The sequence below is a fragment of the Fonsecaea multimorphosa genome, assembly GCF_000836435.1.
Source record: "Fonsecaea multimorphosa CBS 102226 unplaced genomic scaffold supercont1.19, whole genome shotgun sequence".
NCBI classification, from domain to species: Eukaryota; Fungi; Ascomycota; class Eurotiomycetes; order Chaetothyriales; family Herpotrichiellaceae; genus Fonsecaea; species Fonsecaea multimorphosa.
In genome coordinates, this window is record NW_015971653.1 from 384,475 (window position 1) to 408,423 (window position 23,949).

The 23,949-nt window shown below is 52.4% G+C and overlaps 9 protein-coding genes across 9 annotated transcripts; 6 read left to right on the forward strand and 3 right to left on the reverse strand.

The window, feature by feature from the left end:
• Positions 1–112: 112 nt before the first annotated feature.
• Z520_08516 (uncharacterized protein) lies at positions 113–2,125 on the reverse strand (the record flags this gene model as incomplete). Its single annotated transcript, XM_016779012.1, has 2 exons — positions 113–1,906; positions 2,003–2,125. The coding sequence occupies 2 exons, from the start codon at positions 2,123–2,125 to the stop codon at positions 113–115; spliced, it is 1,917 nt and encodes a 638-aa protein (XP_016629931.1).
• A 2,462-nt stretch (positions 2,126–4,587) lies between these two features.
• Positions 4,588–5,274, forward strand: Z520_08517 (uncharacterized protein; the record flags this gene model as incomplete). Its single annotated transcript, XM_016779013.1, has 1 exon — positions 4,588–5,274. The coding sequence occupies one exon, from the start codon at positions 4,588–4,590 to the stop codon at positions 5,272–5,274; it is 687 nt and encodes a 228-aa protein (XP_016629932.1).
• Positions 5,275–5,966: 692 nt separating this feature from the next.
• Z520_08518 (uncharacterized protein) lies at positions 5,967–6,996 on the reverse strand (the record flags this gene model as incomplete). Its single annotated transcript, XM_016779014.1, has 3 exons — positions 5,967–6,588; positions 6,653–6,787; positions 6,845–6,996. 3 exons carry the CDS (start codon positions 6,994–6,996, stop codon positions 5,967–5,969), a joined length of 909 nt encoding a protein of 302 aa, XP_016629933.1.
• A 1,422-nt stretch (positions 6,997–8,418) lies between these two features.
• Z520_08519 (uncharacterized protein) lies at positions 8,419–11,079 on the forward strand (the record flags this gene model as incomplete). The annotated part of the gene is made up of 12 exons (XM_016779015.1): positions 8,419–8,515; positions 8,593–8,696; positions 8,751–8,985; positions 9,055–9,152; positions 9,205–9,380; positions 9,437–9,578; positions 9,628–9,708; positions 9,770–9,894; positions 9,946–10,010; positions 10,060–10,416; positions 10,478–10,547; positions 10,599–11,079. 12 exons carry the CDS (start codon positions 8,419–8,421, stop codon positions 11,077–11,079), a joined length of 2,031 nt encoding a protein of 676 aa, XP_016629934.1.
• Positions 11,080–11,712: 633 nt separating this feature from the next.
• Positions 11,713–12,369, forward strand: Z520_08520 (uncharacterized protein; the record flags this gene model as incomplete). Its single annotated transcript, XM_016779016.1, has 1 exon — positions 11,713–12,369. One exon carries the CDS (start codon positions 11,713–11,715, stop codon positions 12,367–12,369), a length of 657 nt encoding a protein of 218 aa, XP_016629935.1.
• A 733-nt stretch (positions 12,370–13,102) lies between these two features.
• Z520_08521 (uncharacterized protein) lies at positions 13,103–14,880 on the forward strand (the record flags this gene model as incomplete). The annotated part of the gene is made up of 2 exons (XM_016779017.1): positions 13,103–13,160; positions 13,274–14,880. 2 exons carry the CDS (start codon positions 13,103–13,105, stop codon positions 14,878–14,880), a joined length of 1,665 nt encoding a protein of 554 aa, XP_016629936.1.
• A 436-nt stretch (positions 14,881–15,316) lies between these two features.
• Positions 15,317–17,009, forward strand: Z520_08522 (uncharacterized protein; the record flags this gene model as incomplete). Its single annotated transcript, XM_016779018.1, has 3 exons — positions 15,317–15,590; positions 15,770–16,654; positions 16,762–17,009. 3 exons carry the CDS (start codon positions 15,317–15,319, stop codon positions 17,007–17,009), a joined length of 1,407 nt encoding a protein of 468 aa, XP_016629937.1.
• A 961-nt stretch (positions 17,010–17,970) lies between these two features.
• On the reverse strand, positions 17,971–21,445 carry Z520_08523 (uncharacterized protein; the record flags this gene model as incomplete). Its single annotated transcript, XM_016779019.1, has 3 exons — positions 17,971–18,702; positions 18,772–19,464; positions 19,520–21,445. The coding sequence occupies 3 exons, from the start codon at positions 21,443–21,445 to the stop codon at positions 17,971–17,973; spliced, it is 3,351 nt and encodes a 1,116-aa protein (XP_016629938.1).
• Positions 21,446–23,164: 1,719 nt separating this feature from the next.
• Z520_08524 (uncharacterized protein) lies at positions 23,165–23,883 on the forward strand (the record flags this gene model as incomplete). Its single annotated transcript, XM_016779020.1, has 2 exons — positions 23,165–23,230; positions 23,296–23,883. The coding sequence occupies 2 exons, from the start codon at positions 23,165–23,167 to the stop codon at positions 23,881–23,883; spliced, it is 654 nt and encodes a 217-aa protein (XP_016629939.1).
• Between the last annotated feature and the right edge of the window lie 66 nt (positions 23,884–23,949).

Genomic DNA, 23,949 nt, shown 5'->3' on the forward strand with positions numbered 1-23,949 from the left:
CGGCTCCGGGTTTTGTGACCCATGGGCGACTAAGATGGTCTATGTATTGGTATGTTATGTCTAGATCTACCTTGTCCTGGTATACCAGCAAGGTTCCGAGCCTCACACTGCCCTATTTTGTGAACCAAGCCATCTCGGATTCCCAACCCTCATCGGTAGATCCTTCTGCCGCCATATATTCGTTTGCAAGTCGTAGACCCAGTTTCCATGCAGAGCTGCTCGTGCTCCCTTCAGCTTTCGAAACGGCTGTAAAGGCAGCCCCCCTGCGGCAGAAGTTCTGGGTTTCCCAGACAGTTCTTGTTGCGTGCGGTACTTGCCATTGTAGACTTGATGACACCCCCTTTGTATCGTCGGGGTCTTGCCCATGTAAAGTCAGGCACTCCAAGTCCAAAAAGACTACACTTTTCTCGTCTGATGCTGTGGATGCTTTCGATTCACCGTTCTTCTCGGGGCCTCGCACGTGTAGCACAAATTGGTTACCCCATGTATGATGGCCGACGGGCAATACATATAAGGTCTGCCTCTCATTCCAGAGTGCTTCGAGATATCGTTTGTCCTTTTCAGAGACCTGAAAGCCGCATAAGACCCGGTCCCGCTTGGGGCCTTGGTCACGAGAGACGCGATACGACCCATACGCCGGGTGATGGTACGTGCCTACCAGTTCGTCACACAGGCTCTCCGTCAGTTGGCCCCCTCGGGAAATATCAGCGTCGGGTGCTGCTTCAGATGGCTTTACCTCAGCTGCCTTGCCGGCCAGGGCGGTCAATTCGTCGAGCGCGTCGAATATGCTGAGAGACTTGGAAAACTCAGCTTTCGACGATCCCGAGAGCCCCAGCTTCCGCGCCATGAACTCGATGGATACGGCTTCACCAACCTTGTGGCTTGAGATTGTCGTATTACCGAGCGTCACACACCCAAAGTCGTCGTTCGGAAGCAAGTATAGCTGAGTTCCAAAGCCCGTCAGCCCGCCTGCATGCGCAACAATAGGATGTTTGAGACCCATCGTGCTTGACATATTAGACCATCCGAGCGAATACGACCGAGGTGTCAGATGACTGTTCTTGTTCATTGGCGCGAGGAGCGTCTGCAGCATACGTGGGGTTGTCAATTCCGCAAACAGGGTGGGTGTTATGACGGTGGGCGCCTCTTCTGAGAATGAGACATTCTGCGTCTCGCTTGTTTCTTCGTGATGGTTGGCAGCCCGCAAGAGGGCTTTAATCCATTTGGCATAATCAATAACGTTCGAGACAACGGACCCAGCAGGTGCGATCCCAGCAAAATCCAAGTATCGCTCCGGTATAAAATCTCCTTTTCCATCGTCCACGGAAGATGAGGGAACCCAGAAGTACCCTCGGGCGATAGACTCCCTTTTGTCATCCGGGATTTCATCGACCGTCCAGTAAGTCGATAGCATCTTCAGAGGTTGCCAGAGGAGCTTGCGAAGGGCAGCCCCCCATGAGAGCCCTGTCGTGGTCTCCAAGACATCGCCCAGGACGCTGTACATCAGATTGTTGTACTGCCATGTCGTCCGGAAGGACTTGTTAGGTCCGCCCAAGAACCTGAGGGCTTTTGTGATACCTTTGGGCTCCGTGCCCATCCAGCGCCCATACAGATTATCCGCTCCCGAGAATCCCGTGCGGTGCGAGAGGGCGTCCTCGATCGTGATCTCCGAAGTAGCACGCTCATCCTCCAGGACAAAGTCGTCTGGTAGAATCTGGCTAATGGGTGTTGCCCACCGATGCTTCCGTAGCGTCCGCACTGGCTCGTTTTGCTCTTGATGCTGCTCAGGCTCATCGCTCATCACACGGCCCAAAGCCGCAGCGACCATGGCCTTCGTCGTGCTCCCGGTGAAGTACAATGTTTCATCGGTCGCAGGCACGTCCGGAAGACGCGCGAATCCATATGCCTGTTATAGGGATGAGCATAAGGTCCGTGTAGGCCCATTGGATCTCCGAGCCTCGTGAAGAGGCTGTTCTTCTTTTTCCGCTCAAACGAGACTTACCTTGGTGAACACCTGCCCCCCATCGACAATACCGATGCTCATTCCTGGAACATGATGCTTTTCAAGGAGAGCTTGCATGAAGGCATCGAACTCGGCATCAAGGTACTTGTTCTCCGAACTCATATTTGGCGGTCCTAGACTTGCTGTCTAGTTCGTTCGGTGGTTTTCTCTACAAAAACCTACAATGTCGGACTTCGTCAAATTTAAATGCTGACCGATTGCAGAGAAAGACGAAACTCCAGTCCTTTAATGCTGAAGCCTAGAGTGCACTTCCATTCGAAGGTTTCAGGCGTCCAGAAACAGGCACCGGTATTTACGGCGAGCCTTGTCACAACTACCGCTATTCCTCCTTTGGAATAAGCGCCCACATCCGTTGCGCGTCAGGAGGAGGTTTGGGTTATTACCATAGCCGAATACGAAAGCCGATGGTACGTCCTTGACCGGACCCGATGGACCCAGGTGGTTCTTACCCAGATGTGAAGGTCATGGCCCAACATAGTTAATGTGAAGCTTGAACATTGCCCACGGCGTGCTGTCCACTCGATGGGGTTGATAGTATGCGCCTGGCTGTGTATGGCATAACAAGTCTTGCAGACTGCATATTTACCTAGTGCTCACAGAGTTAACAAAGAACCAGAACTTGTTCGATGAACATCTCAAGGGTATTGCTGAATCTCCACCAAAAATCATCACAATTTCATGTCGGTATAACATCAAATCTAACCGGAGTGCTCGGTGTTCGTTCACACACCGGCTACTAACTACAAGTGACTACCATCCCTTTCAGAATACCCCTACGAATTTGTGATTATACGTTAGTGCCTACGGCTTCCACTTGTTGGACTGCGCCTTCGAACTCGAGCTCATGGGCTTTCGTCCTGACACTGAGCTCGAAATTCTCTGGGCCAACAATGCAGATATGACCTTGGAAGAAATCAGCATTGCACAACTCGTCACTTCCACTCGTCACTTCGCCGAACCTCTTCTCGCCACAACTTGCCGCAAAGCAGGAGAGGAGGAACAAGCATGGGTTAGACTGGGCGATAGGTGATGGCGCAGACACAGCAGAGTAGTTGGATACGCTCAACAACTTGCTCGAGAGTCACCGCAGATATTCCAAATCTGCGGCTCAACAGGCAACGAAAAGAGAGTTTGTGCTGCCCATGATTGTTGGAAACCACATGATAATGGTTCGGATCACTTGATGAACACACAATGTATAGCGTGGCAGGGGGGTGCAATACAAATGGTGTGGGTGTTATGAGAGCGAACCTTGGTCTGATGATACCCTCTTGGAGCGAGTAGGGGACTGTCTTCTTCTAACTGGATGAATTCTCACGTTGTACATATCCTTCCTGTCAAGCAATATTGTTGAGCATGCTCTCATTCCCGTAAATAATAGTAATCAACAGTAGTGAGTACGTGTAGTAGGAGTAGAAGAAGATGGAAGAGAAATCTCTTCAGTAAGATACTCAGGGGTCGAATGGTATATGACAAATGCAAGGTTCTGGGCGGTCTGAGCCGGTGCATTAGCTTCAGAAGGCTGAAGAGGTAAGAAATCCTCGCCTGCTGCCCCCTGCCAATCCACAGGTTACCTACCTGCCTGGGTAGGTTGAAAGCATGGGAATCAGAAAGTTTAGACCACCAGCACTTGGCTAGCCTCATTACTGTGATACATGTCAGGCCGTGTAGGTAGCTGCAAAAAAGTCCTTTGTCATCACCATGCCTCGTAACTCCCTATCACTGAGGTTGATCTACACCAACATAATGGTATACTCTCGTTCTCACAGTCACTACTATAGCCTACAGTCCAATTCATCTCTCCTCTTTGATGGAGGGAAAAGGACCGAGAATTGGGAGCCGTTTTTTCACGGCATTCAACTTTTGTCCCGCTATGTACCACCTTTAAGAAAATTCCCCAAAGAGGTACTAAGTAGTAATCATGTTGAGAGAATGAACAATGGATCACAAACTTCCAAACATGACTAACGAAGTGACGGCGACAACATTGAACATGTCTAAGGCTACTAAACAATATTATGTGATGCAAATTTCCTTCGAGTGGAGTTTCGCAAGGCTTTGGTGATGTTTGTTTGTTTGTCTTCGAGAAAGGGAGGAACTGCCGGTGTACAGGTATTATATTGCCCCTATTTAGTACTATAGAGAATTCATCATGTCTTGCTTTCTCCTTGTTGCCATCACACAAGCGCCTTCCGGTCTTTGGGGCAAGTCAACATCCATCTGGTTTCCATTGAGTTGGGTTAGACGAAGAGAGACTAGCACTAATTTCGCCCGTGCTGCCAGCCAGGGTCATCGTGGCCCTATTCCTTCTCACAGGCCTGGCATCGACATATCCCACATTAACATCCTCGCCAGCTGGACCAAGCACTTTCCAACCACATGTCGTCCACGAATTTCCACTCGGAACCTGGGTTGAGAACTTTGTTATACGCCACTCCACCCCCAAACGGTGATCACGACCATCCTCTCATCTCCAGATCTATCTGCCCACGACCGGCCAAACCAATACTCCCGTCCACCTTGCGCATCTACCCGCATATGAAGGCCTTCTAGGAATCGCCGAAATGGCATATGACCTTTTCTATCTTGTTGCCGGAAACTTCTCGACAAAGACGTTTTCAAGCACCCCAGGTACCTATGCTGTACGGGAATTGGACCTTCGTGGTCTTCCAGCGGTGCCAAAGGCGCCTTTGAAGATTGGTGGTCCCGCACTTCGGAAAGTGGTTGACATCCCTCACTCTGGTTTCCTTAATGGCTTGGCCGTCCTCAACCCGGTCGAGGGCGTGCTTCTCATTTCTGACAGTCTGTACGGAGTCGTCTGGTCGGTGAATGTGAACACCGGGGCCACAGCCATTGCCATCAACGACACTTCAATGGACCCACTGCCTAACGAAGCTGCGCCCTTAGGCATCAATGGTCTTCACGTGGTGGAAGACGAGCTCTTCTACACCAACAGCAACCAGCAGACCTTCAACAAGGTCCGTGTCGACACCAAGACTGGTCGTGCAACCGGACCCGTCGAGACCATCGTCAACAGCACGGCGATTGCTCCCGACGACTTCACCATCGACTTTGAAGGAAACGTGTGGATTGCGGATAACTTGTTCAATGAGCTGTCCCTCGTGAAAGGCGGTGCGACGCTGGAGAGCACGGGAGAATCGAAGCCAGCTTTAGTGTCTGGGAGTCTTAATTCCACCACGATAGCGGGCCACACCAGCGCAGCTTTTGGCGTCAGTAGTGACGATGTGTGAAGAGGCAGTCTGTACATCACCACGACCGGAGGGATCCCTCAATACGCAGGCCGCAATTGGACTACGGGAGGCACGGTGAGCCGGATCGATGTTGCTCTTCTTGAGTAGAGGAGGAGAGGAAGAAAAGGAAGAAGGACTTCTGGCCTTCTCACTTCATCCACACGCTGATTCAGAAACCGCTTCAGCTCAACTCCGGCGCCACGCCTTGCCTTTGATCAAGGTCTCTCTTGTACCATAGCAGCCCGACGTCGTCTCTGGAGTAGACTGTACACACCAATCCTAGGAGGTTTCAGGACGATCGTGCTCCCTTTTTCCTTCCTTTCCTCCTTCCCTAGTCCGGGCTTGTCAAAAGTCAAGATAGTGCAATCCAGATCCTTCCGGAGCTTCTCCGTCGTCCATGTGCCGTTTTTCCTGAGTGTGCGGTACGGCAGTTGAATCGTTCGATTGGACGCCTGTACAACCTTGATCGGTTAGTCCACCGCTGTTTGTATCCATCCTCTTTCAGCCAGACCCGGGCTTTTGACTAGCCTGTCTCGACCTGTCGCTTGAAGCCTCGTCTCACGTTTCTGCAGCGACGCCAACCACGTCGAAAACCGGCTAATTCCCAGGTCCAGAGCGGACGGCGAAGCTCTACAAAGCTCCAGCAAACCCATGACAGCGTTACTAGGCTACAAATGTCGCAAACCCATGTCTCAGGGTAGTTCTTGAGGAAAGGCGCGATGCGGATCGTGATACATTTCATGCCGTGCGGGGGATGGAGCTAATTCGCTCCATGGCGAGGACGGCGTGTTGACGTGCTGGCGCGGGAGATGCGAGTGACGGGCGTTGACCGAGAGCTCGGCGCCAGGCGATACCACATTGCCCGATGACAAAGGCGTGGACGGGCTGCTCGGATAGACTTCCATCTCGTGCTGCGCTGGTTCCTTGATCCCAGCATAGGACGGTGGATTTGAGGAACTGGAGAGTGGTGGGCCATGAGCTGTGCCGGGTTTACTGTCCAGCTCCTGCTTGGAGTATCGGTGACCCGGCGTGTAGGGCAAGGCACTGATGGTTTCGCGCTTCTTCTGTTGCCGTCGTCGATAGAAGCAGCAGTAGCCGACGAACAGCCCCAAAGCCACCACAACAAGGGTCCCTCCGACGCCAATGGCCGCCGCGATGCCTGGTGATAGGCCTTTCGAAGAACTCCCTGCAGACGCGATTGGGGTTGGGGTTGGCGTGGCGCTCTGGAACTGGAAATGCACCGACTGTGCGATATAGTTATTGCCGAGAGAGATGATCAGGTCGTTGTCATAGAACATCCAAGTCCAAGAGTCCCTAGAGTTTGAAGGTCTAATAAGCCTGTGCGGTTCTTTTTCCGCAAATGGTGAGGGAACTTTACCCTTGTGGTGGCGGTTGACTCAAAGTGATGGCAGTAGATCCATCGTCTATAGTGGCAACAATACACCGCTGTTCGCTCTTCAAAGTTTGCCCACTATACGTTGCTAGGTAGATTGCAAGCTCCGTGGGATCAAGGCTAGCAGTTGGGTTCAGCCGATTGCCACGGACAGACGGTGTCTCTTCGGAGGCTTACTCGTCATTTGACTGCCATTGCACGTCAAGCGGACCTTTCGTAGGATAGATGGTCCCGATCTTGGGATAGGTGACCTCCAAAGCCGTGACGCTTGCGAGCAGATGTACCAGAAGCAGAAAGTGGAGCCTCGCCTCCGAAATAGGTCGGTACATATTTTAACACTAGCTAGGAATTGTGGTGGGCCTCGAGGCTGGAAGCGAGACTGGAGTCACTGTCGCACAGATATCACTTACCAGACTCGCATCGCATGGAAAGATATTGGATTTGGGGTGAGAAGAGTCGCGAGAAGACAGGCAGAGGAAATATGAATCCCAGACCGAACCCAAAAGCGAGCTCTGTCTGCTAGATTGGTTTCAGAAAGCGCCACTCCGTCTCTGGAAATTGCTGCCATACAGGCACAGAATGCTGGCTCGTCGGTGCCTAAACTTCCAGGCTACTGGTGCTTACTTGTTCACTCGGAGATCTCAGAAAGCCATGTGTAATGCCAGCCTTTAACGGTACGGTATGGATCGTTGTCTGGACCGTTGGATGATGGCTGTGGCGGAGCTCTCAACTTCGGACAGCCGACTGGCCCTCCAAGTGAGTGCGAGTTCGCTGCGCCAAGCGACAACATCACATTCAGAGTTATGAACTGTCACTGTGAACTAGTTGGAGCGTAAAGACGTCACAGTTTGAAAGGCCTGCAGAGGCGTCTGATGAAGCAACAATTGGCAGAAGCATTTACAAGTTGCTTACTCGTATCTGCGTACGAGTCCGGAGCAGAATAGGGGTATCTTTGCCCCTGATACCAAGCCAACTCTAGTAGCCTGCGGTAGTAGCCCTTTCAAGTCTTTACACCGACGCGACTTCCCTTGCTTAAGGGTGCAGATATTCGGTCGTGCTACACTTGATCGATTATCCTTCTTGAGCCTTTCAGCAAACCTGGGAGCAGGGGCAAAACTTCTCAGTCAACGAGAAGAAAATGGGTTCCAACTCAACACCGACAATGGAAGTTCCCCAAAGTACAGGAGATCCCGCGAGTGGGGGTTTTGCTTTAAACCTCCCTGGCTGCCACGCTTTGATCTTGGTCTCGGACCATGTGAAATTTAATGCCCGCCTTCCTGAGTTACGGGAATTAGACCGAGCATCGCCAATTCCCAATTTTGGCCCCGATTTCAGGTTCATTATACCCCTTTCTGGTCTCCGGTTCTGCAACGAAGACAAGGACCAGCGCCATTCATCACGAACAACCTTTGCGGTGTAATGCTCCGGCTCCACAAAAATATGAAAATTGTGAGCGCTGTGCTGTTCGAACTTCGAAGGAATAAATCTCCGCCCCGCGGGGAGAGCCTCGGTAATCTTCGCAGGTACAAGCCTTCGACTTTTTCGGGGTGAACCGCTTATGCGGGAGCACGGTAAAAGGCGGTCGGCGTGTGGATGAGAAGGCCGAAGATAGAGCGACGTGGGGTGGAAAGTGTTTTTTGAGACCAGCTCATTGCCTCTTATTGCCTTTGAATGCCTTTGAAGCTGTCACGAACATAATATCCTTCTGGTTGTGTTCCCGACGTGATGTGACAACATCCTTAACCCCAACTATGTCGGAAACTCCGTTATATACACCACCTCCCGGCAATCGGACTGCCTTGGACGACTTTAAGTCCAATGTGAATAGGAGCCATGGACTACAACTGCGTAGGTTGCCCATCGCGGAGGATTCGTTGGCCTTGTCTGCGACACCCATGCGTGCGTGCTAACGCCAAAATTCTAAGAAACCTACGAGGACTTGCATGCATTCTCCATTAATCGACTGAATGACTTCTGGATGGCAATATGGCGGTTCTTGGACATAAAAGCTTCTGTCCATCCTCAAAAAGTGGGTTATGCATTGCGTCGTGGTTCATCCTTTAGCATGCTCATTGTGATCTAGGCTGTGAACGAGAATATCCCCATCGACCAGTTTCCCCTGTTCTTCGAGGAAGCCAGACTCAACTTTGCAGAGAATATGCTGTGTGGCGACGACGATCAGGTTGCTGTTATCGATGTTAATGAGCACAACTTGCGGAATCCTCGGCGTTATACGTGGCGAGAGCTCAGAGCCCTGGTGCACACCTATGCGAACGGGCTCCGCCGTTCTGGCGTTGTTAGTGGGGATGTTGTTGCTTGTAAGCATGATATGGGAAATTGCGCCTGCAGTTTTACATGAAGTGCCGAAGCAACTGATGTCTCATTAGTGATTGGAAGCAACTGCGCGAGGTCGTTGGCTTTGCTTCTTGCTACGGCAGCTGTGGGCGGCATATTTGCGTCCTTCGCAACTGATATTGGGGACAAGGTAAAGCTCGTATCTGACGCAGGCTGTTTAGCTTCGGCTGATGTTGTTGAAGGCACTCAACGACCGACTCAGCCAGATCGGGCCCCGTGTGGTATTCGCCGAATCAAGCTATTCATATAATGGAAAACGCATCGACATCACGGCAAAGGTTGATGGCTGGACAAACAAAGCCTATAGGCCGTTGAAACTGGTCGTGATAGGAGACACGGCGGGCTTCAAGACAAAGTGGTAAGTCAGGCTGAACCTCTCACCCGAAAAAGACTAATTTTTTGGTCTCGATACAGCGAGAACTTTGAGACTTTCATCAACGGCAGCCCTCTTCAAACACCGTTGAAGTTTGAGCAAGTCCCATTCAATACGCCACTGGTCATCATGTTTTCTTCGGGAACGACAGGAGTCCCTAAGGGCATCGTACATTCTCATGGGGTATACCTAGGATCTCTATGAGGATGACACCAGCTCATGTGGATTGCAGGGTTTGCTTTTAAATGGCTTCAAGGAGCACCGCCTCCACAATGGATTCGGACAGCAGGATATCCACTTTCATTTCAGCGGTGTGAGTTCTCTTTCATCCCGATGTCTATTCCTCCTTCAATTAGAATCTCACGCACAGGCAGATTGGATGGACATTATGGAATATATCGATCGGCGCACTCTTCTGCAGATCTGCACTAGTCTTGTACGACGGATCACCTTTTTATCCGTCTCCGGAAGAGTTCCTCCGATGTGTTCTGGCCACAGGGTCCGTAGGGGTTGCCACTGTTTGATTGCGACCGTGTCTAACGACTGGCAGAGTCACCGGCTTTGGCGCTGGCCCGCGTTATTTTGCCGAGCTACAGAAGAGAAACGTGAAACCCAGTCGGTCTTTGGCCTTCCCCTTCTGGACCGTGCTCTGACAATGGATCAGGAAAATACGCCCAAAAAGTTCACACAGTCCTCTCTACTGGCGCAGTGCTAACACCAAGTCTATCATCGTGGCTAGGAGAAGCCTTCGGTCCAGTGTGCCAGATCCAATTTTCCGGCGGCACCGAGCTGTGCGGCTCCTTCATTCATGGAACGCGCTCTCTCCCTTCGTATCCTGGGGAGATAGCTGTGAAGGCATTGGGCATGGATGTTGCTGCATATTCCCCCGACGGCGTCGAAGTGCCCGATGGAGAGAGCGGCGAGCTAGTCTGCAGGAAGCCATTCCCAAACATGCCAGTCATGTTCTGGAACGATCCTGGGAAGAAGCGCTACCACAGCACGTACTTCGACATGTTTCCTCGTAAGTTTCCTGTTACCCTTTTTATGTTTTGAGCCACTTATCCCTACTGACAAACCTCAAGATGTCTGGACACATGGAGATTTCATCAAGGTTAACCCAGTGACAAAGGGGACCTATGTGCTGGGAAGGAGGTCAGTTAGATCCCATAACTCTATGGACGCGCGTCGTAACATACTTTACAGTGATGGCACGCTGAATCCGTCTGGCGTCCGCTTCGGCAGTTCAGAAATCTACAATATCCTGTCTTCGGATCGCTTCACATCTTCGATAGCTGACTCGTTGGTCGTCGGCCAACAACGCCGTGCCGCGCCGTACTCAGATACGACCGAGCGTGTCCTGCTCTTCATCAAATGCCGCGAAGGCGAGTCTTCCAATCGTCTCCTTCCCAAAAGGGACCTGGAAGCCCGGATCCGGGAGCAGATCGCCAAGGATCTCAGCAGAAGACACGTCCCGGCTCATATCTTCGAGGTCAACGAGATTCCCTACAATGCCAATGGGAAAAAGATGGAGATTCAGGTCAAGGCGGTGGTGAATGGTGGCGCGCAGGCGAGGACGAAGCAGAGAGTCAGTCCGCAAGAGCTGTCGATGCTTGAACAGTTCGAACCGTTCTTTCACCTCGAGAAGCTGCTTAAGAAGCTCGACGGAACTGCCTCGAAACTGTAAATGGCCGGCGGATCCCAAGTATACTCTACGGACATGGCGGCACAGCATGGACAGCGATAGGATCCTTTTCGGATCACTTTTGCGAGTCATTGGCTAGAGGTCCTACGAATAGAAGGCAATATTGTCACATTTCTGTTCTCGTCCTTCAGCCTTGTGCTCAACGGAAGAAGGTCATGTCTGACAAAGGTCTCTTCTCGTATCAAAGCAAATGGCAGCCACGTACTTCCACGGTAGTCTTCGACTGTGGCTCGGCCAGCGGCCCAGCAGGCCTCGCTAAAACCAGCAGAAAAATTCGTATCCAAGCGCCCCAGCTCTCGCATAGCTCGCCCTTATCCTGGTTTCGAGCCTTTCGGTCGGACGGCCGTTTTCTTCTTCGGGCCGGGTTTACCCCGTCAACCTCGCTGCCGTATCGGCTGAAAGCAGACAAGCATTGAACTCAAATAAACCCGAGCATGAAATCACGAGCTTGGCTAAAATTTGTATGCGTGTGCGCGGGGTCGGGGACGACGTTCAAGTAATGGGCAACAGCTGGACGTACACGGTTTCTGTCCGAACAAAGCGAACTCACCAGACTCGCTCCCCCGGTGCACCCCAAAAGAAAACACATCGAACGGCAAGAAACGTGTGCTCAAAATGGCGCCTTCCGCAGTCCATGAACCGGCAACATCAACCCCAGAGCGGACTTTGATCCGCCATAGTCCTCGAGCACTAGCGCACGTGGTCCTGCGAACGAGTTCTCAGAACTACGAAACGATGATTCAATTCTACCAAGACCTCCTGGGAGCCAAGGTCGTTCATAAGGATCCAGTGCTGACATTCCTGCGTTACGACGAGGAGCACCACCGCATTGCGCTGATCCAAAGCCCAGAGACGCAGCCCAAGAACAGGAGCAGCGCAGGGCTCGACCACATCGCCTTCTCCTACTCCACTCTGACCCAGTTGGCGCAGCAGTACGTCTACCTCAAGTCCATGGAAAAGCCCATCAAGCCCTTGTGGACAGTCAACCATGGCCCGACCACCAGCTTGTACTATCGAGATCCCGACGGCAACAAGATCGAGCTGCAGGTGGACAATTTCGACATTCCCGAGGAGGCCGACGCGTTCATGAGCGGACCACTATATGACGTGAACCCGATGGGAACGGACTTCGACGCCGACGAGTGGGCTAAGGATATTTTGAACAAGGCACTCCCTGATGGGAGCGAGGGTCTGTCCTCGCAGGAGATCAAGGAGAAGAAAATGCGCAAGGAGATTGGCGAGAGGCATGAGCTGCCAGAGGGTTTCTTTTGACCCTTTGATTTCTTGCTTGATGGTCGTAGTTCTAGGCACAACCAATGTCAAGTAACGCTTGAGATGCTTCTTTTTGGTCTTTACAAGATTTTTACAGCCTCGTCATCACGTGCAACCCCTTGTATGCAACCATGCATTCACGTTACCAACCTCTTCGCTTCCAAGGTTTCATCTTCGCACTAGCATCGCTCGCCCCTAACCGCTCGTCTCACCACAGCAACCCCCAGCAATAGGAATTGCAATATGAGGGAGTTCGCATGTTCCCGCGGCACATTGTCATTCTTACTCATCCATCATTTATGGGCTAGATTTTGAGCCCGTCCCGTCCGTCCTAGACTTCCTTGTCTCAGCAGCATTGCCCCGAAAACCCTAGCAGGTCTCCTGGAGATCTTTCGAACCCAATCCACTCTGGATTTCGGGTTGGAAGCTCATCATGCACAGAGCTGGAAAGAAAGTCTCCTCGGCCAGAGCTGTACCCAAGGGGTTACGTTCCGGGTGCAAGCTGTGCAATAGGCTAAGTCCACGAGGTCACACGTCCAGCTCGTACAATGCAGACAGTTCCACCACACTTAAAGCCAGCCTTACGCTTTGCATAGATGCTCTTCAGCTATCTGTCAGCAAATGCCCACATTGCAAGCTGCTGCAACAATCACTACAGGCCTTTGTTGGGGGAGAATGGCCCAAAATCCGTGTTCCGGTGTGTGTTGATCTTTCGGAGGGCTCGCCTATCAAGATGTCAGTGCAAGAGTCCAAGACCAAGACGATCGTGGTTGAGCTGTATACTCCGTCAGGTGTGTCTTTGCAATTCTCTTTCCTTTCGCATGTATTCTTCAATCGGCGTCCAAATGAGTGTTTTAGCCTTCCGACAACGACAAGAAACATCAATGTCCTGATACTGTGACAGACCAGCAGCCGCCGTGGCCAGCACTAGGTACTGCCCGCAGCATCGCAATCTTCTCGGGATCTGATGAGTCGTTTGAGTTCGCTCGCAATTGTATCCAAGACTGCATGTCGAACGCGACACATGGCGCATGCCGGAAATCTTCCCAGATCACACTCCCGACGCGACTCATAGATGTCCAAGGCAACGACCAGGACATAAGGCTTGTCGAGCTGAGCGGAAAGAAGGTCGAGTATATTACACTAAGCTACTGCTGGGGTCCCGGCTCAGCAGTGACAACGACAAGCACGAACTTGAGCCAAATGCGAGAAAGGATCGATTGGGATACCTTGCCGGTCCTGTTTCAGGACGCCATCACGATCACGCGCCGGCTGAACATCAGCTATCTGTGGATCGACGGCCTATGCATCATCCAAGATGACAAAAAGGACTGGGAAACTGAATCCTCCAAGATGAGCGACATCTATGAGGCCTCGTACGTAACAATCGCCGCAGACACTTGTAAGAACAATACTCATCGCTGTCTGGTACACCGCCCGAAACGCCTGCGCCTTGAATACCGGAACACGCGGGGCAAGGCGTTTACAATCAAAGCGCGAAAAGTTTCCAACCACCACGAAGCACCGGAGGAGGATTTGGCCTTCCAAGCGCAAGGGCCCTTGAGTGCTCGAGCTTGGGCATTGCAGGAGAACGTGCTATCCCCACGTATTCTGCACTATACAGAGACCGAGCTCACGTTTGAGTGCCGTACTGCATACCGTTGCGAGTGCAATCCCATTCCAAAGAGAGAAGCTACAACTCCAGGCCTATTACCCAAACTGCTCTTGTCGACGAAACAGCGTACCAAGGTATTCAGAAACTGGCACCGCATCGTCGCACAGTACACCCTCCGGAAGCTGACCGTGGCATCTGACAAGCTTCCGGCGATTTCAGGTATTGCAAAGAAGGTCTCAACTGCCACCGACTCCGCTTATCTTGCGGGGCTGTGGAACGACAATCTGATCGAGGACTTACTGTGGGCTTCTGGACCGCATCTCGAATCGCCGCACCTCGCCCGGAGATTGAATGAGTACCGTGCGCCGAGCTTTTCATGGGCCTCGGTAGACACTCAGATCCAGCCTTTTGAGGAGAGGGAGGGCGAGAACGTCGAGTTGAGTCCCCACATCTCGATTGCGCAAACCTCGTGCACTGTTTCTGGCCTCAACCCGCTAGGTGCGGTTACGGACGGGTTCATTGATCTTTGCGGACCTGTGGCAGAAGCGACATTGGTGGCTCCGACACGCTACGAATTCGAGTACCACTTAGTGATGACCAGTGGCACGACTGCTGTGGGCATCTCCCCAGACTCTCTGTTGGTGCAGGACCCGGTCGAGGACACCACAGTGTCACAACAAGGGACTGTACGGCGTGGGAAAGAGGGAGAGAGCTACAATCCTTTCAAAGCACGGGTATGGTGCCTTGTCGTCGCGGGCCATTCCCACGGCTGCATCTCAGGCCTCGTCTTGACAAAGTCGTTGCGAGTCCCTGGGGCTTATGAACGAATAGGCTATTTTAGCTGTGGAAACGACTGGCTGACCGGGGCAAACAAGCAGGAGATTCGAATTGTGTGAGGGAGCAGAACAAAAAAGACTTGCCCCAGAAAGCATGACTTGGATCGTCGATCGGGATATGAACAACCCGGCTTCCGGCCCTGGTAGGAAAAGGAATTGTCTTCCAGGGAGTCTCAGGTGAGGGAACAGAGGAGCCTCTCTGACAGTGAGGATACCGGGATGAGCATACCTAGGACAACAACATCGTCCTCATCCCCAGCTTCTTCCTTCCCCAGACTCTGTGATGGAGCCGCCAGTAGGTTTCTCCGGCTCTTGGCAGTCGTCATGACCCAATCAATGCCAAGAACGTTGTTATCGCAAGAAAGCAGATAATTTTTTTAGCCGAAGTTTTCCCTTTTTTCTCCCGAAAGGGTGAGTCGATATGGTATTTTTGTCCAGGCCCACCTTTTGACCCTCTCCTTCCATGTAGTAAAGACTTCAGAAGAATTCCTCCATGATGACCGACCAGGGCACAAAGGCGGCCCCTGTCCGGCTTTGGGGCGGCAGATTCACTGGCGAAATCGACCCTCTGATGAACCAGTACAACGAGAGTCTGTCTGTAGATCGTGTCTTTTATGCCCAGGATATCAGAGGCTCGATAGCCTACGCCAGGGCCAATGTCAAGACGGGCATCCTCACGCAAGAAGAGTTTGGAAAAATCGAACAAGGGCTCAAGGCAGTCCTCAAGGAGTGGGAGCAGGGCACTTTCGAGCCGAAGGACGGCGATGAAGGTGAGCAAGTTCTGGTCTTGATGCTATTTTGTGACTTCAAGTCTCGTTGGGCTTTTTTCACCGTGCCACCTATGTGGCTGGCATATCGATGTGTCAACCCCCATAGAACGGAATAGCGATTCTCTCTATCGCTACCAGAACACGCCTTGGATAGTAAAACAGCTAACATCCCCAAAAAGACATTCATACCGCCAACGAGCGCCGGCTGGGCGAAATCATCGGAACAAACATTGCCGGCAAGCTACACACAGGCCGCAGCCGCAACGACCAAGTCGCGACCGACATGCGCATGTGGCTGCGTGACGAGCTGAACCTGATCGAGCAGTACCTGGTGGATCTCCTCAAGGTGATTGCCCACCGCGCCAAGCAGGACATCGACTACATCATGCCGAGTTACACGCATCTCCAGCGCGCCCAGCCGATCCGATGGAGCCACTGGCTTCTCAGCCACGCGACGGCGTTCCAATCGGACCTGGAGCGACTCCGGTTCACCAAGAAGAACATCAACAAATTGCCGCTCGGCTGCGGCGCGGTGTCCGGCAACGCGTTTGGGATCGACCGGACGCAGCTGGCGCAGGAGTTGGGGTTTGAGGGCCTGATCATGAACAGCATGTCGGCGGTGGGCGACCGGGACTTTGTGGTCGAGGTGCTCCAGTGCGCCGCCACGGTGGGCAGCCACCTGTCGCGCTGGTCCGAAGACCTGATCCTGTACAGCTCGCTCGAGTTCGGGTACGTCAAGCTGGCCGACGCGTACACGACGGGCAGCTCGTTGATGCCGCAGAAGAAGAACAGCGACTCGCTGGAGCTGCTGCGCGGCAAGTCCGGGAGGATCTTCGGCGCCATGACCGGCCTGATGATGAGCATCAAGGGCCTCCCCTCGACCTACAACAAGGACCTGCAGGAGAGCCTGCAGCCCATGCTGGACACGGTCAAGACCCTCAAGGACAGTCTCCAGATTGCGGCGCGCTCGCTGGCCACGGCGACCGTGTATCCGGACAAGATGCGCGCGGCCCTGAGCCCGGACATGTTGGCCACGGATCTTGCCGAGTATTTGGTTCGAAAAGGTATTTTTGTCACCCTGCAGCTGCTTTTTTCTCATGTTTTTTTCATTCGCTCCCCTTCCTTTCCATCCTTCCCCTCCAGGCTAACCTCCTCCCCCCATGCTAAAAAGGCGTCCCCTTCCGCGAAACGCACCACCTGGCCGGCAAAATGGTCGCTCTGGCCGAGGACTCGAACAAGGGCCTGGACCAACTCAGCGTGGCGCAGTTCCAGGGTGTCGACAAGCGCTTCGGCGACGACGTGCTGAGTGTCTTCGACTACGAGCGCTCCGTCGAGCTCAAGGACGCCACGGGCGGGACGAGTCGGCGCGCCGTGCGGGAGCAGTTGGAAAAGCTGCAGGAGACGTTGCGCGGGGAGTGATAGTCGTCTCCTTGATCCAGCCAAGTCGCTTTTGGGGGTAAGGAGAAGGGGTCCTGGGATACCCATAGATATCTAAATGGATATACACCCCAGGACGGATGTTGTTTGACCTGAGCAGAGAAGTTCATGAAAATCCCCATGTCCTTCTCAGCGCATATACATATGACATCCCCCCCGACGTACTCCGTAGGGAGTGACAAGCGCAACGCAACGCAACGCAAGTCTTCAAGGGGGTGTGCAAAAACTCCACCGAAAACAACAAATTTCCTCATTTTCATCTCATTTTATCATTCACGAGCTGTCACACATCCCGTCCTCCATCATAGATAGGTACCTAGGTAGGTAGGTAGTCGCCCGCCCGCTTTACCGAGTACTCGTACACAAAACCAACCTATTACATGCCTCTCCCACCGAGGGAGAAAAGTTTGTCATTGCGTTCCTGCTTGCCTTTCTCTCTCGCCCCTCCAGGCATTGCAGTGGCTTTCAACGCCCCACGCCCCCAGGGTGGTTTTAAACCTCACATCTCTCCTTGCTTCCTACCTACCTAGGTAGGTAATGTGCTTTGTTTTCCAAAATGTCACTTATGGCTAGGGGTACACCCATCTCAAAGTTCCCACCGAACCTGGCTCTTCCATTAGAAAGACGTGGACTTATTTGTTACTGCGTCTCATCTGATGTATGCCATTCCCTACCTAGGTAAAGAGTCTGTGCCCAAAACCTTTCTTTCCCTGCTGTGCCTTCGTGACCAAATGTGTGTGCATGGGGGTATCACAAAAGATGCGGTTAATTGTACACTGTATCTTTCCGTCCGCTCTCGTTGCTGGCTGGTACAGATAATTACCCGTCCAAGCGCATTATGACAGACAGCTCTTCTGGACCGGTCGAATGCATGTAGAACTCTGCTGCCACACGAACCCAACCGGGTTTCGTTAAACCTGGAATCCACCCTCGTAGGCAAACATCAACCTCGAGATCTCCGCTTCGAGCTCGCAGGGATCGCAATCTCAACCAAATGATCCTCGTCGTCGTCATCATGGTCCGCTTGCCCCGTGAACTCCGAGCCCTGCTCGTCGGCGTCATCATTCATTCCATACGCGTTGGGCAACTTTTCTTTCTCCAACGGACTCAAAACTTCTTCGTCGGAGCTATTGCTCTCGACTTCTTCTGTGGGAGCCACCATTTCTCCCATCTCTTCGTCTTCAAAAACTTCCAGGGGGCGGCGCTCGAGACTTGTTCTTGCCTCCAGGGGTGGATTTCCCGAATCGATATCAGAGCCCGAACCATCAGACGACGAATCGTCCAGTGACCCGTCGAAATCATCATGCGACGTTTGTCCCTGCATATCTCGACTGGGCGCTGAAGAAAACAGACTGGTCAGACCTCTGCTAACTGAAAAGCTGTGGTGATCACTCGTGCTTGTATTAAGCGAGTTGATGTTGCTCCGCTTCCCAAATGTAGTAATATCTTGCTCTTCCTCGTCTAACGAAAACGGGTCGCCTGCGTCGTTATCGCCGCCGTTCCCAAGGGCAGCAAATGGGTCGTCTGCTTCGGAACCAAACTCGGACGCAGCCACTTCTTGCTCGGCCTCTTGTTTGTGTCTCGCTAATCGATCAGCCAACCGTCGGCGAGCACGTGATGGTTCGATGTTGAGTGGTGCCGGCGGAGGTGGAAGTAAAGGTATTGGCTGGTCGGACTGTTTGGAGAGCAGAGCATCATTAGCCTAAAAAGCAAACAATCGTTGGATTGTATTGGTCCCACTCACGTTCTCCGACGAAAGACCGCTATCAGCAGTAGAAAGCTGAGTCACCGTGCTCACATGCTCTTCATCCTCTGCATCATCCATATCTTCGTCATCGTCGTCCGAGGAGCTCCCAAACCCACTGGAAACTGACCCACTTGAATTGTAGCCAGCACTAGTGGCGCTGCCATTGTTGGACAAGTCGATGCTGTCTAGACCATGTTGGCCACCACCCAATCCAACGCCAGCCAATCCGCTCGATACACCAAAGCCTTGACCTGCATTGACGGCATTTAGAACAGCTTGTCTGGGGCCGAGACCGTTGTCCGGTCGAAAGCCTCCCAGGATGGCGTTGTCGCGTTCTCTGGTCTCAGCGAGTGTCTTAGTCACGTATTCCTCCCAAGCTTGAGAGTAGATGTAGTCCTGAACAACAGGCGACAACAATTCTCTGGGGTGTCGTTCGCCAAACTTGACGACCTCTTCTGCTACTAGTGTCAGGTGTCCCATGTATCCTAGGCGCATATTTCTGGCACGTTGTTCCTCGTCACTTCGTCTTTGACCTTCAATTATCGCGTCAGTAATCCGACCAGTCTCAAAGAGATCAAATGCAAGGAATCGGTTGTGGCCCCGGTCCATAGGCCCGTTGAAAACTTGCTGCACAACATCATACACGACGTTGTGGAGGAAGTTGTTCCAAGGGAAGCGGAAAAAGAAACTCTGTCCAACGTTAGCATCTTCCATCGAACCCGGCAGTAGATAGATGGCTCCTCACCAAAATTGTTGGAACAACCCTGTTCTCCACAAACATGATCTTCAAGTAATCTCCCACGACTGGCGCCTCGTCCGCAGCTGGTTGCTCGGGCTGGACGATTTGCATTGTGTCATCTTGTGCCGATTGGAACGATTCGCCCTCTGGCTGACCTGCGTGGCCTCCATCATCAAGTCGAATTTTCACGGTTGAAGGGCTTGTAGGCGGCTCTGGGCTGTTTGCCGTGGGTGTCTTGTTGGGATCCGACGATTTTGAGAATAGAGGTGCTGGTTTGTCCTCTGGATGAGGTGAAATGTCTCCAGGCTGAGACTCCCGAGCTGAAGTCTGAATATTTGGTTCATGTTCGTCGGGGGCGGTCATGTCCGTGTCTTCTAGACTGAGACGGCGCACGGTCTCATCCAGAGCACCGGTCGGCGTGGTCGGATGATCGTGGGATTCTGGCTTTTCAGCCGGATCGGGTTTTGAGCCTAGAGGGAGCTCTGTCGCCTCCGAAACAGCCACCTTCTCAAATCCATCCTCGTCGTTCAGATTGGCGATGCGTAGCTCTTCTGTCGAGGTGGACCCCGAGGGAGTGAATGCATTTTCAAACCTCGACGAACTCGCCGAAATGTCGACTGTCGAATCTTCCGATTGCCTGGTGGACAGAAAAGCCCCTTGCGCTCTTAACCTCTCTCTTTCGGCGTCTCTTGCCTTGATGAATTCTTCACTGCCCCTCTCGTTCAGAAGGCCCATATTGCTGCAATGCAGTAATTCTGCCATCAACTCACAGGTCTTGAATCGGTCAAAACCGAGAGGCTCAATTTGAGTCCCCCATGCTGATTTGAGTTGACCTCTCTCCACTACCGTTGTCTCCTCACCTTTAGTGACGGTATGTTTGGAACTGAGGATGAGGTTCATGAAATCCGGAACATGTTGGGCAAACAACCTCAGGAGGGTGCCGAGATAGATGGGGTCGTGGTTTGTTGGTGGAGCGTCGGCGCTGTGACCTTGATCTGGATCATAGTCGGAGTTGTTCTTCCGGATGACTTCAATCACAATTCCCACGCCCACTGTAAGCGGATTCCCACCTTTGAGCATATATGAAATAAGCTGTCGTATACACTTTTCCGACACCAATTGGCGTGTCAGGCTGTTGGGGCCAATACAGGATTGCTCATTTTGAGCTGCATTCGCGGATATTGTTATGATGGCTTTCAAAAAATCCCCGGCAGAGGTCTGGGTCGAGGAGTTGCATTCGGGAGACAGGTTGGAAAGGAGCATAGGAATCAGATCTTGCCCATGAAGCCAGTCAACGATGCCCATTCCGCCATCTGATTTTTCCAAGCTGATGATTTTCAACAGCAGGTCCATCACCATGGGACAATCGACGTGCTGTAGAATAGCAGGAACGATGCCGGGAAGAGATTTGAAGAAATCCAACATCTCCTCGGTCTTCTTTTCAAGCAGAGTCTCGTTGACCTTTGTGAAATAGCCCGCCTGCAGGGGGTCCAGTGGAGCAGGCCTCCGCAGAAAATCCCAAAATTCCGTGAGATAAGCAGTGTTGGCCACGAGTGACTCTGTAATCGACCAGGTCTCGCAAGACAAGATCTCACAAGCGACAAAGGCATATTTCAAGCGCTTCTTCTCCGCCTTCTCTTGTTCTTCGTCCAGGGGCTGCGGGTCATCCTCATTAACCGTCGCAAGGCCTTTGGCATTCACATCCTCCTCATTTTCATCAGCCTCAGACCTGGGACCAGGTGCAATAACGTAGTTTAGGAGAGCATGTAGATTTGAATCGTCGCGCAGGTATTCTATCAATTTGGTATGGTGCGACTTGAGCTCCTGAATAAGGTCGGACTCTTCCAGTAAGTCTTCAAGCCGGACATTGGGCTTTTCGAGGAGGGTGTCGATAGAGGAGATATTGGAGTAGCCTCCAAATCGCCAAAACATGGTTGCAGCTGCGATTCGGACGCGATCGGGGTCAAGGAGGAGGTCTTAGTAATGATACAGAATCGTAGGAGTATGGTCGTCAAGTAACAGGCCGTGGGAAGTCGTAACTCGTAAGTTGAATATTGAGTAAGACATAGACAGGCGGTCCAGCGCTATCATCGGCATCAAAAAGTTAGCTCTTTGGAAGGACAGGTGGGAAATGAGCAACCGGGAACCGCTGGAGGTGTGCGATGTTGCCGGTAACTCGGAGTTTGCAATCACGCATGTTTACCTGGTGTTACAAAGGAGTGACTGGAAGAGAAGTCCGGACAACCGTGAAAGACGCGGGGCCAGGGACTGTTCGCTTGGATGAGATTATTCCAGGGATGGAGGGTCTCTGAGAGCGCGAGAGGCAGTGTGTACAGTGGTTTGTAAGTTGTGGATGATTTGGATGTCTGGTTGGAGATTCGGCGGATAATTGAAAAGAGAGATGCCCGCGCGAACTTGGCAGAAGTGCTTTTCTGCCACTGATCACCAATTTCCAGATTACATAGAATGCAGCCACCGAGTGTCTTGGATTTGGATGCGCGGTAGTATTATGACTGGAGCCTTGAATAGGGTTGTGGTACAAGCACTGATAATGGTAATGGTTACAAGAGTTGTGGTACGTGCAACACAGAGCGCAGGCAAAGTACCTAGTACTAAGTACGGTACCTAGGAAGGTAGCCGTGGTAGCCAAGTGATGGGAAAGGGACCAACCGAGTGACTTGGGCACGAGGTTCACCCAGAGTCCAAGCTGGAGTCCTGAAGTCCCGTAAGTCGCAAGGCCTGCGCAACATGCCGGCGCCTCCACAAACAAGCGCCCCTCTGATGCCCCTTTTCTTCCTCGCGCTGCCGCCCAACCATCATGGGTGTCCGCCTCGCCGCCTATCCTGATGATTTATTGCCCGCCACGAAAATGCCCCATGCCACATGGCTCCCTGGAAAGTCCGGCCCCCAGATGCCTTAGCTTTTCCCACTTGCAGCCCGAACCTCCAACTGGCAACCGGTCGAAGCACTAACAACTTGGAAGTGATATGATGACAGTGCCCTGACGCATGAAAGGCGTGACACCAGATGCAGATGAGGTGGCACAAAGTGGTAGAGGAAAAGGGGGCCGTAGGCACGTGCAGCCTTTCCGGGATCATCTGGCAAAGCTTTGGGTAGCATTGAGGATGAGAATACTCGGTCCTAATCATCCCTAATAATCAATTTGCGCATCTGCAGATCTGTCAAGTCAGAACCTGCATCTCGTGCGGGACGATCCTTACCCCTGGTCTCTCCTCTCTCCTTACCTTGGGACTCTGCCACGTTGCTCGAGCCCTGCATCGCCGCCGCAGTTTCCCGTGGTGCCATGGTCGATTGAATTGACGTTGTTCAACATCAAGATCAGGAATTGCTAATCCGAATCTAGGTAAACATCGTTGACAAACCTCAAATACCTAGAAATGCACACCGTGAAAATGCATGTGGTAAAGCCACATCGCGTGGATGAGTGCCCAAGTGACTTTACTTGGATCTCGTAGAATGGACGCCGCCGGATAAAAGTCGGAGCGAGATGACGCACTCTTTCGCTTCACCGTTGTCGCATCGTTGCTCCATCTACACACGAGTGCCTGGTGCACCGACACTACAACTCCCCCGCAACTGCTCTGATGCCTCTGGGGTTCCTCTAATTCTAATTCAGAGATCTCAGCCAAGATGAATCGTCTCTTCGGATCCAAAAATACGGCTCCGAAGCCCACCTTGAACAGCGCAATACAAAATGTAGGTTCTCACTTGCCCCTCTCTCCGGGCAGCTGGGAATGGATGGTTCTGACCTTTTGCCGCAGGTAGACACGAGAATCGATTCCATCGATGTCAAGCTTGCCAAAATCAATGCCGAACTCTCCACATATCAGCAGAAGCTCTCCAAAATGCGCGACGGCCCCGGGAAACAGGCAATAAAACAAAAGGCCCTCAAGGTCCTGCAGCGGCGCAAAATGTACGAATCGCAACGGGACCAGCTCCAGCAGCAGTCGTGGAACATGGAACAGGCCGGGGTCATGCAGGACAATCTCAAGAACGTCATGACCACCGTGGACGCGATGAAGACCACGAACAAGGCGCTGAAACAACAGTACGGCAAGATCAACATTGACAAGATAGAACAGATGCAGGATGAAATGGCGGATTTGATGGAGATTGGCAACGAGATCAACGAGAGCATAAGCCGCGCTTACGATGTACCGGATGAAGTCGATGAGGCCGAGTTGGATGCCGAGCTCGAGGCGCTGGGCGAGGATATGATGTTTGAGCAGGAGATGGGTATCGGCGAGAGTACACCCGGTTTCTTGCAGGATGAAGTTGCTCCACCACAGTTCGTCGATGAGCCTCCGGAGCAAGCCAAGGTCAAGGAAGCCGCAGGCGGTGTTGGCTAGGGAATGTCTTTGGGGGGGTGTGAGCTTATCGTTTTTCTCGTTACAACTGGCTGCAAGCTCCTGCAA